Source organism: Equus asinus, chromosome 11 (genome assembly GCF_041296235.1).
Source record: "Equus asinus isolate D_3611 breed Donkey chromosome 11, EquAss-T2T_v2, whole genome shotgun sequence".
In the NCBI taxonomy this organism is placed as follows: Eukaryota; Metazoa; Chordata; class Mammalia; order Perissodactyla; family Equidae; genus Equus; species Equus asinus.
Window position 1 is genome coordinate 73519172 of NC_091800.1, and position 15121 is coordinate 73534292.

Here is a 15121-nt window from a genome sequence, read left to right on the forward strand (position 1 = left end):
TGAACATGGCCATCGACATCCAGTGCTTTGCTGTGGGGCTTGGTCTTCAACTCTGCATGATATTTTAAGTCAGTCATTTGAAATAAAATGTAAAGACCACCGCACTTAAGAAATGTGATAGAATCAGAACCCTGAAGAACCCTGTCAAGGCACGGTAGGCTATGTCTACAGGAGGAAATTTTGAAGAAATAAATGTAAGACTCCATTTAAATATGGAAGAAATGTAGTAGTAATACATGTTGACCAAATAGAAACAACCCCAAACTGCCTTCTGAGGTTTCGTGATGCTCCCCACCAGGGAGGTGAAGGACGGTGGCGAGGACTCTCAGATTTCTCAAACTGGGAACTCCCCCCATGTTTGTTTTGACACCCCCTCCCTTACCCCTACTGTGATTAGCAATAAAAACATTAAAAGAAGGGGCTGGCCCCGTGGCCGAGTGGTTAAGTTCGCGCACTCCGCTGCAGGCGGCCCAGTGTTTCGTCGGTTCGAATCCTGGGCGCGGACATGGCACTGCTCGTCAGACCACGCTGAGGCAGCGTCCCACATGCCACAACTAGAGGAACCCACAACGAAGAATACACAACTATGTACCGGGGGGCTTTGGGGAGAAAAAGGAAAAAATAAAATCTTTAAAAAAAAAAAAAACATTAAAAGAAAGAGATACCAAATAAGAGGGGAACTGGGAGACAGCCTTCCACTTCAGTCTCGTTAGAAAGGAAACCCAAGAAATAAAGAGGGTGGCCACCTTAAGATGGAAAAACAAGGAAGGAAAGAGAGCCAGCATGGTGCACTTCCCAAATCTGCAGACATAAAAGACTTCCTGGAACATCAGTCAAATAAACGGGTGTCTTCCTGGAGAGGAGACAGCGGCGATGGAAATCCTGAGAGATGGAGAGGTGAGAGCTAAAGGGATTCGTTCTGTAGGCAGGAGCCCCAGACATGCACGTCTTGATTCGACACTAAATTTTCAGTATTAGTAGAAAGAAATGGATCCTGAAGGAGCTTTTACAAGAAATATTTCTTCTTTACTCTCAAAAGGCAAGTACTGTTTTAAAGAAAGGAATTTGTTTTAAAAATGAATCAACAAGCATATAGTACATCTATTATCTGCCAAGCTAAGCACTATAGGAACATAAATTAAGAATAAGACAGCTCCCAAGCCTACGAGATCTATAAATTGTTACAGTTAATTCAGGACCATTTAAGAAATGTCTGAAACACAGCACTGTGTTTTCTGATGTATATCAAGCACCAGCACTTTCTTTTCGGATGTACCTCAACCATCATAAATTACAATTACTGATTTACAAGTCTATGCAGATCTGGCCCCCAAAAACTGACTGTAGAGAATAAAATTCATCTCAGTGCGGGAGCTATTCACCCGATTCTCTGAACCTGGACAACTCCACAGTGCGATTCTAGTAAACGGTCCCTAAAACCAAATAGAAGCCACATACTAGATGAATTGGTCACTTTGACTTCATTGTAAGGGAAAGGAGGACACAAAGTTCACTAACTTGAAAGTCATCTCATAACAAGGCAGCATGACATTTTTTATATCAGTTTGTGTAATAATTTTACTGCATAAGAAATTACAGAGATTGCATAAATCATTAGGTCAACAGCATACACAGAGGGATAAAGTAAAATAAATAAACATGATTATTCTGATTAAATAAATCAGGAAAAATAATCCAATTCTTAAAAATACCACAAACTCCCTAAATGTGGCTCCTTTTGAGAGACAATTTACTTTTTGCATTTTCCGGATATAGTAATGACTAGTTCCATTAAGCCAAATGGAAAATTGCTTTACAGTTAAAAACATAAAAAAGCAACTTACACAGATGTGTAGCCCTCTTAATACCGGATGTAACAGAAACAAAGACATCAGGCTGCCTGCTTTTGCTGAAAGCATGGCTGGAATTTTCTATTAACAGGGACAGTTTACAGAGAATACCACATGATTTCCTATGTTACGAAACTGCACACATTAGAGAAGCCAAAAAACACTGCAGGAGTGAATTTCTTCCTATGAGGGGGAAAGTACATAAATATACTAGATGTTAAAATTTCCATTCTTCGTTCAATTACTTGCCCTGTTCAAAACATAAAAATACAAATAAATATATTTCTTTACAAATGAAGTTCATAGTATATTGTTTAAAAAAAGATTAAAAAACCAAAGCTCTTAATTTACTTTCTTGTCATTAAATAAAAATTCTAATATACAGACACAGTCGATATTTATATAAATTGTAGGAGCCAGTTTGTCATTTCTTGTTCACAATCGAGGTTTAATAATACTAGTCTTTAGACAACACAGCTCACATCCCAAATGCAGGTTTAATTCTACTGAAGTTGCTCAAGATAATTTTTTTCTCTTTTTATTTTTAATTAAAAAAGACTTCATACTTGGAATTTTACAATTTACATTTGAGTTGTCTGAAAAAATACAATTTCAATGCAAAAACCACATCAAGCATTCAAGATTATATTGCTGGTGCTGTAATCTTTTTGCATGTCTTTGTTTTCCTAGGAAAGAAAAACCCAATAAAATAAACAAGTAAGACTTTTAAATGGTTAAACATAACCACATAACATTAAAGATATGCCTCATGCAAACACGCACAAACTCAAAAAATGAAGGAAAAAGGATCAGACGTCTTTTTTTTGCATCTGCTCTAGCTTTCTTCTTAGGAGACCATAATTCTCCTTAGTTCCTGATGCAGTGGGGTCAAGCTGCAGAGAGATCTCATAGTGTTTTTTGGCCAAGTCTAGATGTCCCCAACGATGATAAAGCACAGCTGAAATAGCAAGAGATGAATTTCATTGGAAATGCTTCCGAATAACTTGCAGTATTCCCAACCACTTGTACAAAGAAATATTACAGAACTGCTGCACACAGTTTTCAAAAATCGTTGTTTAAAATAATATTGTTTGTACCACAGACTTTATTTATTGTAATCACACCCCCTGGAGATTGTCCGTTTAACCACCGCCAGTTACTCCTGGGGTTCTGCATATCACCAGGCACGATTGGTTTCCTGACAGCAACATTATTACATAAAGCAGTAAAAGAAGGGGTTTGGGAAGTTTCTCAATGCTGCCATGACATTTCCAGAAGCCAGGCTGGAGAGGGCTGGGCTCCAGCCCTGCCTAGGGACCTGATGATGGAGAAGTCCAGCTGTTTACTTTAAATAAAGATTTCCCTACACCTTTTGGCAAGATAATGGTTGCCAGCTGGAAACAGGGGTTCTAACATCAAGGTCTGATCATAAAATGTTAGTTAAAGTAAATCTAATTATTAGAATGGTAAGCCTCTGATTATTATGATTTGTAAGTAAAATGAACTTTCGACATGGGCAGAGGAATAACCATTGATGCTTCATGACTTTCACGATGAGAAGCTCCAGACTCCACAGGGAACAGACGCGGTGAAAAAATTTTCATTTGACTGAGCATTCTAAACATCTACCTACTGTACTCAAAAAAATCTTAATTATTGAGACTTAAAAATGGAAGACAGGAATTCTAGGGAATAAATCATTGTAAATGTATTTTTAGCCAAGGCCTAAGAGAACATAAGAACATGGAGGAGACCAGACTGGAATGGAGGGTCCAATATGGAAAAAGGAAAAAGACGAAATTCAGACTTTCAACTTCCAAAGTACTTCCCAGTTTAGCATTCTAGAATTCTTCACACAAAGAAAATACGAGTTTCATCATTAAGAAGGTGATAAAGTGAGTGGGGGATTTTGGGGGTTATTTTGGTCATACTACTAAGATTTGGAATTATGACTATTTTAGCTACCTTCTAAATCTAATCATTTCTTTAAAAAAAAACCCCACATTATAAAGGACAATACAGGCTAGATTTAAAAAAAAAAAACCCTACTTTCCCAATGTTGATTTTACAGAAATATACCCATTTCATTAAGATTACATGGAATTTCGATATGGTTGAAAGTGAAAATTCCCCTTACCCAAATTGCCATGGTAACTTGCAGCATTTGGATGAGCTTTAATTGCTTTGAGGAATAAAGCTTCAGATTCCTAAAAGAAAAAATACACAAAAAATAAGGTACTGCACATGATGCAAAAGTAACACACAGTTTTATTGCCTATGGTTTCCAAACTTCTAATGTGCTCGTTTTGGTCCACGGTATCCTTCTCCCAGGAACACTTGGAACGCCCAGCAGGGCCACACCCTGTTGAGAAGAGACTTGGAAGGGCAGTCAGGGAAACATGTGACAGGGCAAAGGTGACAGGGCAGGAGTGAGGGGTGAGGGTCAGTGGAAAGCAATGGCAGCTGCTGAGAGAGGACGAATATGCTGATGAGCTCTGCCTCCTGCCTCCCTGAAGTGGCCGGAATTCCGCAACTTCAAGCAAATGGTTCGGTTCAGGGTGCAGGGGAGGGAGAGGGAAGGTCAAAGGAGCAGGAAAGGGCTGGGCTGTTGAGGACACCCATGAAAGCGTCACCATCAGTTACACCAATGAACTCATTTCCAGGATTCTCAAGGTGGGAGCTGGGGCCTATTTAATCTCCCCCAAGAACCCACAACCACCTCAGCAAACCATTTAGCTGGAAAAAATGACCAGAGACTGAGGGACAGACCTGTCACCTGAGCTGCTGCAGGACAGCACATGAGCCCGACCAAACACCCCTGATGTGTGTGAGCTGACCCTTGCATAGGCCTCTGTTTCCTCCAAATGGTACTCACTGCCAATCAGGTCACGAAGAAGCACGGCCAAGTGTTCCCTCACCTGATCGTTACTGGACCGCGGCTGACTGGATGGTGCCTTTCTACCATAACGCTCAGAAATAAAGACGCCTAACCTGCCAGGGGCAGCTCTTCACGCCGCCTGCATTTGTGCTCCTAGAGGGCCACGCCTGCTTTAATCTGCATCAGAGCGCCAAACTTAAACAACCAAAGCTGGTGGCTGGGGGACAGGTTTGCTCCTTCCATCTGCGCCCTACGTGAGTGTTTCCAGGTGGGCTTCCCACGTCCAGGATCATGTGTTTTACAAGGTGAAGGGAGGCCGGCTTCCTTGTCCTGTAATGGGCTATGCACTCCTGAGAAACAGGCTGGGCATTTGGGTGAACATCTCTGAAACCACAACCTTCAGACAGAGCTGGCAGAGAAAACTCTAGTGTTTTAGAAATGTCATCCATGAGGGATGGAAAAAAGACATCAGGATAATATACATCAGGATGTCAGCAAACATCACTTTCAGAACTCGGTTCAAAGTCAGGGTCTGCTCCAAGTTTCAGTAGCTGAAACTCCCACAAGGAAGTCTAAGACTTTCCTGTCATGTTAGATACACTGCAAAAAAAAAAAAAAAAAATCAAATGGATTGTGTACATTTGTAGTGGTTTCTAAGAAGTCATGTTGTTTCTGATGATTTTCAAACATTTCCATTTAAAAATCTAAAATTTGAGAAATAAGAAGGCCAGGGAATTGAAATGTGCTTTAAGATGTGTTAACTAGAGGCTACTGATTAAGAGAAGAAAACCAAGTTAGGAGTTCTCAAGGGGATGCGAGATTCATTCTTGATTCATTTAACTAAATTCTCAAATGCCCACGAGTGTGGATATGATTCGGGACGACGTGCTGTCGGAGTCAGGTTTGGAGGATGTGGTGGCGTTCAGGACAGCGTGTGCAGGCCTTACACTCAGTCAGGGGGCTGCTGCTCTTGGCAAGGCAGGGCCTGCACCCTGAAGGGGTGATGAGGAGGCTGGGTGGGAAGGAATGGGAGGATAAGGGAGGGAATTGGGGCAGAAAAAATGAGGCAAATTTCCTGGGCCTGGAAGATATAAAAACGATGGCATGTTGACAAAAGGAGGAGGAAGAGCAGGTTGCGGGGTGAGGTGAGTGTGGGTGGACAGGCTCCATCTTGGGTGACAGTGGGGCAGCCCTGAGAGGATGCTTCAGTGGCCCCTGGGACTGCACCGGAGTCCTGGGAGGGACGGCAAGGCTGGAGGCCTCTTTAGAACACAAATGTCTGTGGGTATTCAAAGCCCACGAAATGCTCATCTATTAAATCAGGCTTCTTAACAGCTCTGTTCTGGAAAGCAATGAACTGTTTATAGACTGATCTGTGGAGGTGTGGGGATGCTGAAAGAGCCAGGCAACGAGCTGATTTATGCCAAGGAACAAATAAATAAACTCACATTTAAAATCGGGGATATTTTTTTCATCAATAGAAAGGGAAACTAGTATATTATTTTTTGAAGTGTATTAGACAAAATGTATTTGACAAAGGTTTAGGGTAACACATGGGACAGAGAAAGTCCTTGCAGAGGGGACAGGGCAGTCAAGGTCATTTCAGCCACACTGGCCGCAGGGTACCAGCATCGCCACAGCAACATCCTGAAATCCACGTCTATTCCCTTGGACAGCGTTTCACAAGGGACACCCTATAGACCGCTCCAACTAGGGAAGGTGACACAGGTGATCCGACGTGAAGCTGAAACCACGAATTGCACCGAAAGACAGGAGTTCCCACTTCAACCTGCCTTCCTTTCTTCTGGTTCAAAAAAAGTCTGGACAAAAATCTCTGTTTGGTGGTGGTTTGGGGGTCACTCCTTCTAACATCTGCCAACCTCCCTTTGAAGTTGAGAGACGGTGACCTCAGGCTTGGAGCCTTGGTTAACAGTATCTACCGGAGACATAATAAAACTATCCTATTCTCAGTTACCTAGTATTTATAGCAGTGATATCATGTTTCCACTTTAAATACATTTATTTGTGTTAAAAATCTATTTAAAGAAAGATATGAAGTAAGTAATAAGACCAGCAGTATCTAGATACAGCTAGATGCGCCCAGTGCGCACAGTAAGCATCTTATTCCAGATTTCAGCGTCCGTTCCATTATCTTAGGCTCAGCACCCTGGCCTAGACAATTAGGATACAACATGTGGAGAGAAATGGGGAACCTCCATTCTGCTCTACCAGAGTCTTTTCTACTTTATCTGGAAAAAGAACAATGTGAACCGGAAGCCAAAGGAACCCTGGGTTCTGTCCCCTTAACAGGAATTCCAGTGTATAGGCTGTGGGATGATAGAAAAATCAATACAACTATTACAGAAGTCACATCCTGAAGATGACTCACTGTGGCTGGTCATTGGACACTCCAGACCCATCCCAGGCTGACACAGGTGACTGGAAAACTCATGAGAAGGGAAATCCACAAACCACACCTCCTCCCCTGCTACATAAGCAGAGTTGCAAAAAATACAACTAAACCCCTCAAAAAGTCATCTGTGGAGCAAAATCTAGAAATGCTAAAATATATACTGAAGCTTTTAAACTCCCTATTATTCAAAAATGAGAGAAATATCTTAATATTGTTACAGAAAACTATACTGATAATGATATCTAATGAGCAGAATAGAAGTAAGTAACATCGGAACATACAGTAATTAATGACTAACGTTTAGGCCTAGTGTGATCAAAATTAGATACAACCCCTGATTCTGAAAGAAAATCTCTCTCACGAAAGGACTATTGCACTGCTTCTAAAAGTGTGTTTTCTGTAACACCTCTGTTAGTCACCCAGGATGCATGTTAAAAAAGGCATATTTCCAGACCTTACTCAACCGAGACAGTATCTCTTGCAGGTAGGAATCTGGGCATCTGTCTTTTAACATGCTCCCTCTGGCACAAAATGATGGTTTGAGATTGCCAGTATTGGGAGCGCTGAGTCCCCCTGGATACACGGGGAGTTATGCACCTTCCGATTCAGTCTACTCTGGGCTGATCCTGGGAGGGCAGTTAGAACCCAGATTTAATAGCGTGTGGTTTTTGTTGGTCAGACACTTTGAGGGCCTTGCAGATGACCCATAACTGACTCTAGATGAGGAAAAGCTTGGAACTAGCAAGAACCAGTCATGTATTCTCCAGGGGCCATTATTCTTTTAGTGTGAAGATGGCGTCCACAAATAAAACCAGAACTCCAGCCCAACTGCAGGAACAGAACCAAACCGCTCTGTGCCAGGGTTGGGGCCGGGCATCTGCTTGGATGAGCTGTCACTGCCCCTTCTCTGGGCTTCCCCTCCCCACGTTTGAGCAACAGTGGTGAATTCTGATGAGAAAGGACACGTAGTTGACCCCGCAAATCCATCTTTTGGGCCAACTTCTCCAGGAGGCAAACTGACCAAGCCACAGTGGTGCACTGTTCTGGCCTAATTCCGAATTTAACTGGGCAGAAGTAACATTTATGGCTTCTGTCAGATGCTGGCATCAACTGTAAGAAATCCTGGCCTGCGGCGTACACACCTTGTATTTCTGTGACTTCCCCAGCACATTCGCCAACGAGAACATCAGAGAGTGGTCGTTAGGGATCAGCTCCAGTGCCTCTCGTCCAACTGCTTCAGCCTGGGCTAAATTACCTGGAGGAGAAAGCGGAAAACAACAACAGGTTAACACCGTACTAGTATTTGAGTCTCTCTTTCTAATTAACAGGCTTATGTGCACTATACACAACAATCACGAATAAACTACTTAAGAAAATCAACGTAGAACATGTAACACACACACACACAGGACGGCATCAGTCACAAAGCCACCACAGCCCAGCATAATTCTGACATAATAAACCAACAGTTTTTGATTAAATTCAGTAAAAAGCATATAAAACCTAGTTTTATTTTTCCCCTGATACCAGTTATACCCAAATCAAAGAAAATGAGTCTGCAGAATAAGAGTATCCTAGGAACACCTTAATAACTGAATATGTATCACACTGAAGTATACATTCTATACTTTCGTTAGAAACAAATGTCTATCTCTTCTCCACACTGCTTAGGCTTACTAGCTTTAAATTCTGCCAAATTAAAACTATCATTTCTTATGGGATGCTTGGATTTTTCAAACGAGGGGAGCAGAGTGATTACTAATTGACTAAGTCTGCTATGGGCTAAGAAACCAGATTGTCAAATCTGTTAGCACCGAATCTAAAATGAGTGTAGGTTTCAGGGCACCTCCTCCGAGCACAGTCCATGAACTTTAGAGCACGGACCTGGCACCGTCTGTGTCATAAGCCCTGAAGCCATTCTCGCTCACTTCTGGGTACCTCCAGCATCCTAGATAACAGGCTTCAGAAGAAATGAGCTACTGGCACAAATCTTCCTCCACTCCTCAACGCTAATGCTAAGCAAACTGTCATTTTCCTCGAATATTCATATTCCAATATGTCAAAGTAATCTCCATTTTCTAGAAGAATAGACAATTTTATAATGCAAAATATTGAACCCCAGAGTATTATTTTTTAAAACTCTAACATACACTAGGGAAAACAAAAGCACAATAATCTGTTTCCTAACTATCCAATGGTATTGTGCTGTGGGGCAATTTCCTGATTGATTCAGTTCATCTTTCTGTACCTGTATTGTCAAGAAGTATGATCATGTTGTTCCAGGCCAAACTGTGCTCCGGTTTCAGCACAGTAGCATTTCTCCAGGCGTTCAATGCATCCACATGACGATTCAGATCTGCATACTGAAAATAAAGTATGGACCCAAAAAATCAATATATTCCAATTTTTCTGCTTTCCCTTTCCAAGACATTACCAAACCAAATCCAAAACCTAACTCGTATTTATTGAGCTTCAATTTTTTCATATTAACTCATTTAACTCTCAAAATAATCTCAATGAAGTAGAAAACTATCCTCATTTTACAGATGAAGCAACTGAAAAATAGAGAAATTAAGTAACTCGCCTAAAGTTACACATCTAGAAATTGTACAGCAGGCATTAGAACTGAGTGGTCTAGCTCCCAAGGCTACAACTTCTTAACCTATAACTTAGTGATTCCAAGTGTCGAATCATATTTCAGACTACTGAAAAGAAATAAGGTAAAAATCTAATCATTAGCCTTTTTTGCCTTTGGTGAGGAAGATTGTCCCTGAGCTAACATCTGTGCCAATCTTCTATTTTGCACGTGGGACACCACCACAGCATGGCTTCATGAGCCGTGTGTAGGATATGAACCTGTGAACCCCGGGCTGCCAAAGTGGGGTGTGCAAACTCAACCACCACGCCATGGGGCCAGCCCCTAATCACCAATCTTTTTCTAGAAAGACTTCATATAGTCTATCTTTGAAAAAGTATTACTTTAAAGGGAAAACAAAACATTTAACGTGACTAAAAGTTAAGTGTGTCGGGGCCGGCCCAGTGGCACAGCGGTTAAGTTCACACATTCTGCTTTGGTGGCCCAGGGTTTGCTGGTTCCGATGCCGGGTGCAGACATGGCACCACTTGTCAAGCCATGTTGTGGCAGGCATCCTACATACAAAATAGAGGAAGATGGGCATGGATGTTAGCTCAGGGCCAGTCTGCTCAGCAAAAAGAGGAGGATTGGCAGCAGATGTTAGCTCAGGGCTAATCTTCAAAAAAAAAAAAAAAGCTAAGTGTGTCAAATTCATCTTGTGAAGAATGGTCTAGTAGCCTCTTCCTGCCCACATCTAAGCTTCACATACAACTATGAGTAGATCAGACATTGTAAATTCCTTGGAAAAGCCTTATGTGGTAATGCAAAACTCCTTGGCATTCTGGAGCCTGTGCGCCTCCTTTAGGAAGAGAGAATTATCTGCTGCTTTCTTTTGAGAGAGCATGTTGTTTAACATCCATAACAGAATACCAAATGGCAGCTCTCCACTTCATGGTGAATAAAAGCACTCAGGGAGAAAGTGATGGAGTTTTCAGCAGGTGACCCTTTTGCTCTCTTTAACTCAGTTCAAAAGCACATCTTATGTGAATGAACTCAGTGCCTTATATTCTGCAAAAAGTACAAATGATAACAATTCATGAGTTTAAGCCTATTTCTTTATTTACTGTCAAGTCCGTCTTTTCAGTAGAAAACAGAAACATTCTGACTTGCCCTATGACCTACACAGCAAATAGGTGGCATATTATACAAGAAAAGGAAAGGTTTAATGCATTATGGAAACATTTGTGAATATCCACTTGCTAAAGATGTTGTCGGAGTTTCCCATGGGACTCAGAGACAAGTTAAGTATTTTACCCCTTAAATGAGGAAATACGAAAAGTTCAAAAACTTAAAAATACTTTAGACTGCTATCATACTAACATTTAATTGTCTCTCTCTATTTGATGTTGCATTGATCTCTCCGTCAATTCTCTCTAGCAAGTGATATGCATTTGAGTCACATGGACAAAATCCCTGGTGATATTCTTTCTAACACACTCAGGAAAACCAACATAATTTCATTTAAACAACAGGAAAATTCTTCATGTATTTTATTATTTATTACTATTATTATTATTATTATTTATTGAAGATTAACAACAGACTGAATCAGGTAAAATTTACTTTTGTCTTGACCTTTACCCTTCTTATAGCATCTATACAAAGTGAACAATACTCTAAGGGAAGCAGAGAAAAATGGTGACGTTGCAAGAACCACCCATCCAGAAAGTGGGTGGATGACGCGCACGTTATTTACCTATTAGTCCTATGCCCCACCTTCGACATTCTGCAAACTATATTTCCCAGGGTCCTTTGCCACGAGGCTTTTGTTAAATCTCTTCCAATAGGAGTCACAGGTGACCTCAGAGCGCTGGAAGAGGGGAGTGGCCCTTTCCCCCCACTCTCCTCTCTCCTTCCTTATCTTCAGCAGTGTCTCTGAAGTGGCTCTGTCCCTTCCTCCACAGTCCCAGGGCTGGAAGCAGAGATTCTTCCTTCAGGATCTCAGCTCTTAACTTCTGCTGGCACCACTTCCTCCCGTTTGTTCCCCCAATGCTACAGGCTTTCCTTTTACTCTGAGTTAATATTACCTCACCATTTTTGTTCTTCCAGCCTTCCAACAACTGTCTAGCCAATTCCCTGTACTGAATCTTCTCTATTTGCAATACTTAGTTACCATGGTTGCTGTTTTCCTGAATGGATCCTGAGTGACACAAACAGTCCTTGCATGATGAACTGTCTCTAGCAATGTCTCCAGTCACTGTGACCGTCCCTCTCCAGCACCAGTAGCATGCCCCCAATAATCCAGCTCTTCCCAATTTCCTATTTCACCAGACAACTACGTTGTATTCCCTTCTTATCTGGGTCCAGAAGTCAAAACACATTTCTGTCTCTGTTACTAAAGGGTGACTAAGGAGGATTTTTAAAAAAGAAACTTTTAAGTTATTTGCCAATACACAAATGTGTTAGTTGAGCTGTTAAAGATTAAGCTCTTAATGCTTTTAAGCTGTCAGGCAGGCAAAAGCTGGATAATTAAACAGCAACGGAGAGCAAAATCTTTAAGCAGGAAGAGTTGGCAGAAGGGAACATAGGAAGATCACTTCACGGTAGCATAATTAGCAAACAATATACACCGAGAGCAGTACAAGGTCTCAACACAGCTAATACTACAGAGGATCTTCTACGTGCAAGTGGGATGAATTCCAAGGACTGGAGCACATGGTAAAATCCCACATTTTACATTCTATCTTCCTTTCTTTGGATGGAACTCTGTATTACAGAGGGCTGATGGAGCACAAATTCTCTATTTTTCCAAACCGCAAGGAATTGCAGTGATAGGCAGCTACTACGGGAAGGAGAAGACTGCTAAGTGTTAGAGCTTTAAAGTATAACTAGAAGGCAGCAGGCAGACACACTCACTTTGCAAATGATAACCTAAAAAGCTACTTCCAAAAAAGAAAAAAAAAAGGGAATGAAAGAAGAATTCACGTGGATATAAGTATATGCCATACGAGTAACTAATTAAAAAGACACAGTAACCAGAAACAGTAACCCCTGCAATAACCACCCAACGCAAGCATTCAGATAATACCCAAGTTGCTCCCATCCCCCATTCTCACTTCATTAACTTTGCAAGGATCCACCCTACTCTGCACGTAATCGAATTTTTTGGTCTCTACTTTTATCATTATGGTGAAGTTTTACTGTCTTCCTACCCTCCTGTCCAGAGAGAACAATGAAGAGGATCAAAACGTGCCACCCCAAATATACCACTTCGGCATAAGGATTATTGCACTGCTGGCATTTGAGAGTCAACAGATACAGAAAGAAGGCTTCTTGGAGCTTCTCTTTTCTAGCTAAAGCAGAGACTGAGAAATGAGGACTCCATAAGTCCCCTTTCCTGGGGAAGTTTTACGGTCATGAAGAAGGACTGACACAGACAAACCTTACTTCATTCCTCTCCCCTGTACATTGACCTTCTGACTGTTGCCACCCTTGGAAGCCTGCAACCTCTTCCTTTGTCTTGTTACTTCTCTTCAAATTTATTGTTCTTTGTGAACATGCTATATAAGCCCAAGTTGTAACCATCCCTTTGAGTTACTCATCACTGAGTTTCTCCCATGTGTATGCACAATGCATGTGTTAATAAACTCTGTTTTTCTCTTGTTAATCTGTCAGTGCTCAGTCTAATTTGCAGGGCCCCAGTCAGAGAACCCAGGAGGGTAGAGGAAAAAGGTTTTTTTCCTCCCTTACAGCAGCTTAGCACTAGAATAATTTTAGCTCTCCTTGAATCTTCAGGTTTCACAGAGAAAGCTGTTTCAACAGCAAAATATGTAGCAAGATCATAAAGCACAAAATTTTAAAACATTAAAAAACCTGAAAAAAACCCAGAAAGGCATGGAAGGTCAAGTGGCTCTGGAGAAAGTTAAGTGGGGCAACAGGAATATCTTGCTATCAACCTTCCTTGTTCACACACCTTGCTGTGGTGTGGATTCAGTCACATTACTGCCACCGTCCCCCTGTGCCCAGGGAGAAAGAATTCTTCTTTTCCACACTAGAGTAAGTGTATAGAGATGGTACCTTCCTTTGACACATCGTAACTGAAACATGTTCTCTATTTTTTGAATAATAAAAACACATAAGCGACTTCACTTTAAAATTTAGAAAACAATCAGTACCTGCCCAATTAAAGTGACTGATGCAGAGTGAGAGAAGTAAAACTTCACCATCATTAGCCACATGCTCCTGCCATCTTCTTTCCTTCATGCATAAAATCCTACCTCCACAACTCACACAGTCATGGGTACCCGGTCCAGAAACAAAGCAGTTTAGACCAAACACGTTCTCGTCACGGTAAAAACTGAAGCCTGGACTTTCAATAAACTTAAAACAGTTCACGTTTTCTAGCTTGTTCTCCTTAAACAGTTTCTTCTGCTCTGACTTGGTCAGTCTGTCTGCTCAAGGTTCAGACAGATCTGCTTCCCAAATGCAGGGCCAACAACACGGTAGTGGAATCACCTGGGAATTTTGTTGGTTTTTGTAAATACCGATCCTCTATGGAGCTTCTGACTTCCTAAATCTGAGATGGGGGGATGACTTAGACATACAACCAGTTTTGGGAACCACTGGGTTCGAAAGCACGAGGACTCCACCAGACCAAGAAGCTTCAGGACTTCAAAATGAGGATAAACAGGCATCTCTTTAAAACAACTTTGACGCAATCTCACCTGAGAGGCTGGGCTAGATAAAATCCAGAAAATTGTATATAAACTTCTCTTAAAAATCACATCACTACGCATGTATTCCAGTTTCACTAAAATGAGCAAAAAGTTTTTTCCTTAACAATTTTATTTAATAAAACTAAATATATGAGGAACATATGTATTTAGTTTCTTGAAACCAAATTAAAGGGTTAAGGGAAGGGAGAATATACAATAATTCTTGTTTAATTCTGCACTTTGGGGGGTAAGTTTTCTTTCTTTTTCCAGCTTTATTGACATAAAATTGGCATATAACATATCTAAGTTTAGGATGTACGATGTGATGATTTGATACACTTATATATTGTGAAATGATTAACACAATCAGGTTAGTCACCACCTCATCACCTTACATCATTACCATGTTTTTTGTGTGTGGTTCTTTTCTTTATTAACGAAATCCAGAACTTTACTGATCAAGCTGTGAAAACTCACGGAGGCTTTTCAGAAATGATGACGGAATCTATTTCACCATCACTTATCAATATATGTTTTCAGATTTTAAGATTATTGGACTTATTCTATTAGTTACTGCTGTAATATTTATTTGAGTAAAAAAATAAACTATAAAAAAGAAAATCAAGATCAATCAGACCTTTATAAATATTATGTCAATAACTAAAAAAAGAAAGTCACTATAGGACACAT

The 15121-nt window shown here is 40.9% G+C and overlaps 1 protein-coding gene across 2 annotated transcripts in view; it reads right to left on the bottom strand.

The window, feature by feature from the left end:
- Positions 1–1551: 1551 nt before the first annotated feature.
- TMTC4 (transmembrane O-mannosyltransferase targeting cadherins 4) overlaps positions 1552–15121 on the bottom strand; it is a 59580-nt gene continuing 46010 nt past the window's right edge. For both annotated transcript variants that reach the window (XM_070520120.1, XM_044779736.2), the window contains 4 exons: positions 9390–9504; positions 8284–8396; positions 3988–4057; positions 1552–2808 (listed from right to left, as the gene is read on the bottom strand). In XM_070520120.1, coding sequence (XP_070376221.1) covers positions 2660–2808; positions 3988–4057; positions 8284–8396; positions 9390–9504 — 447 coding nt within the window. In that variant the 3' untranslated portion in view covers positions 1552–2659. The remainder of the gene's footprint in view (positions 2809–3987; positions 4058–8283; positions 8397–9389; positions 9505–15121) is intronic.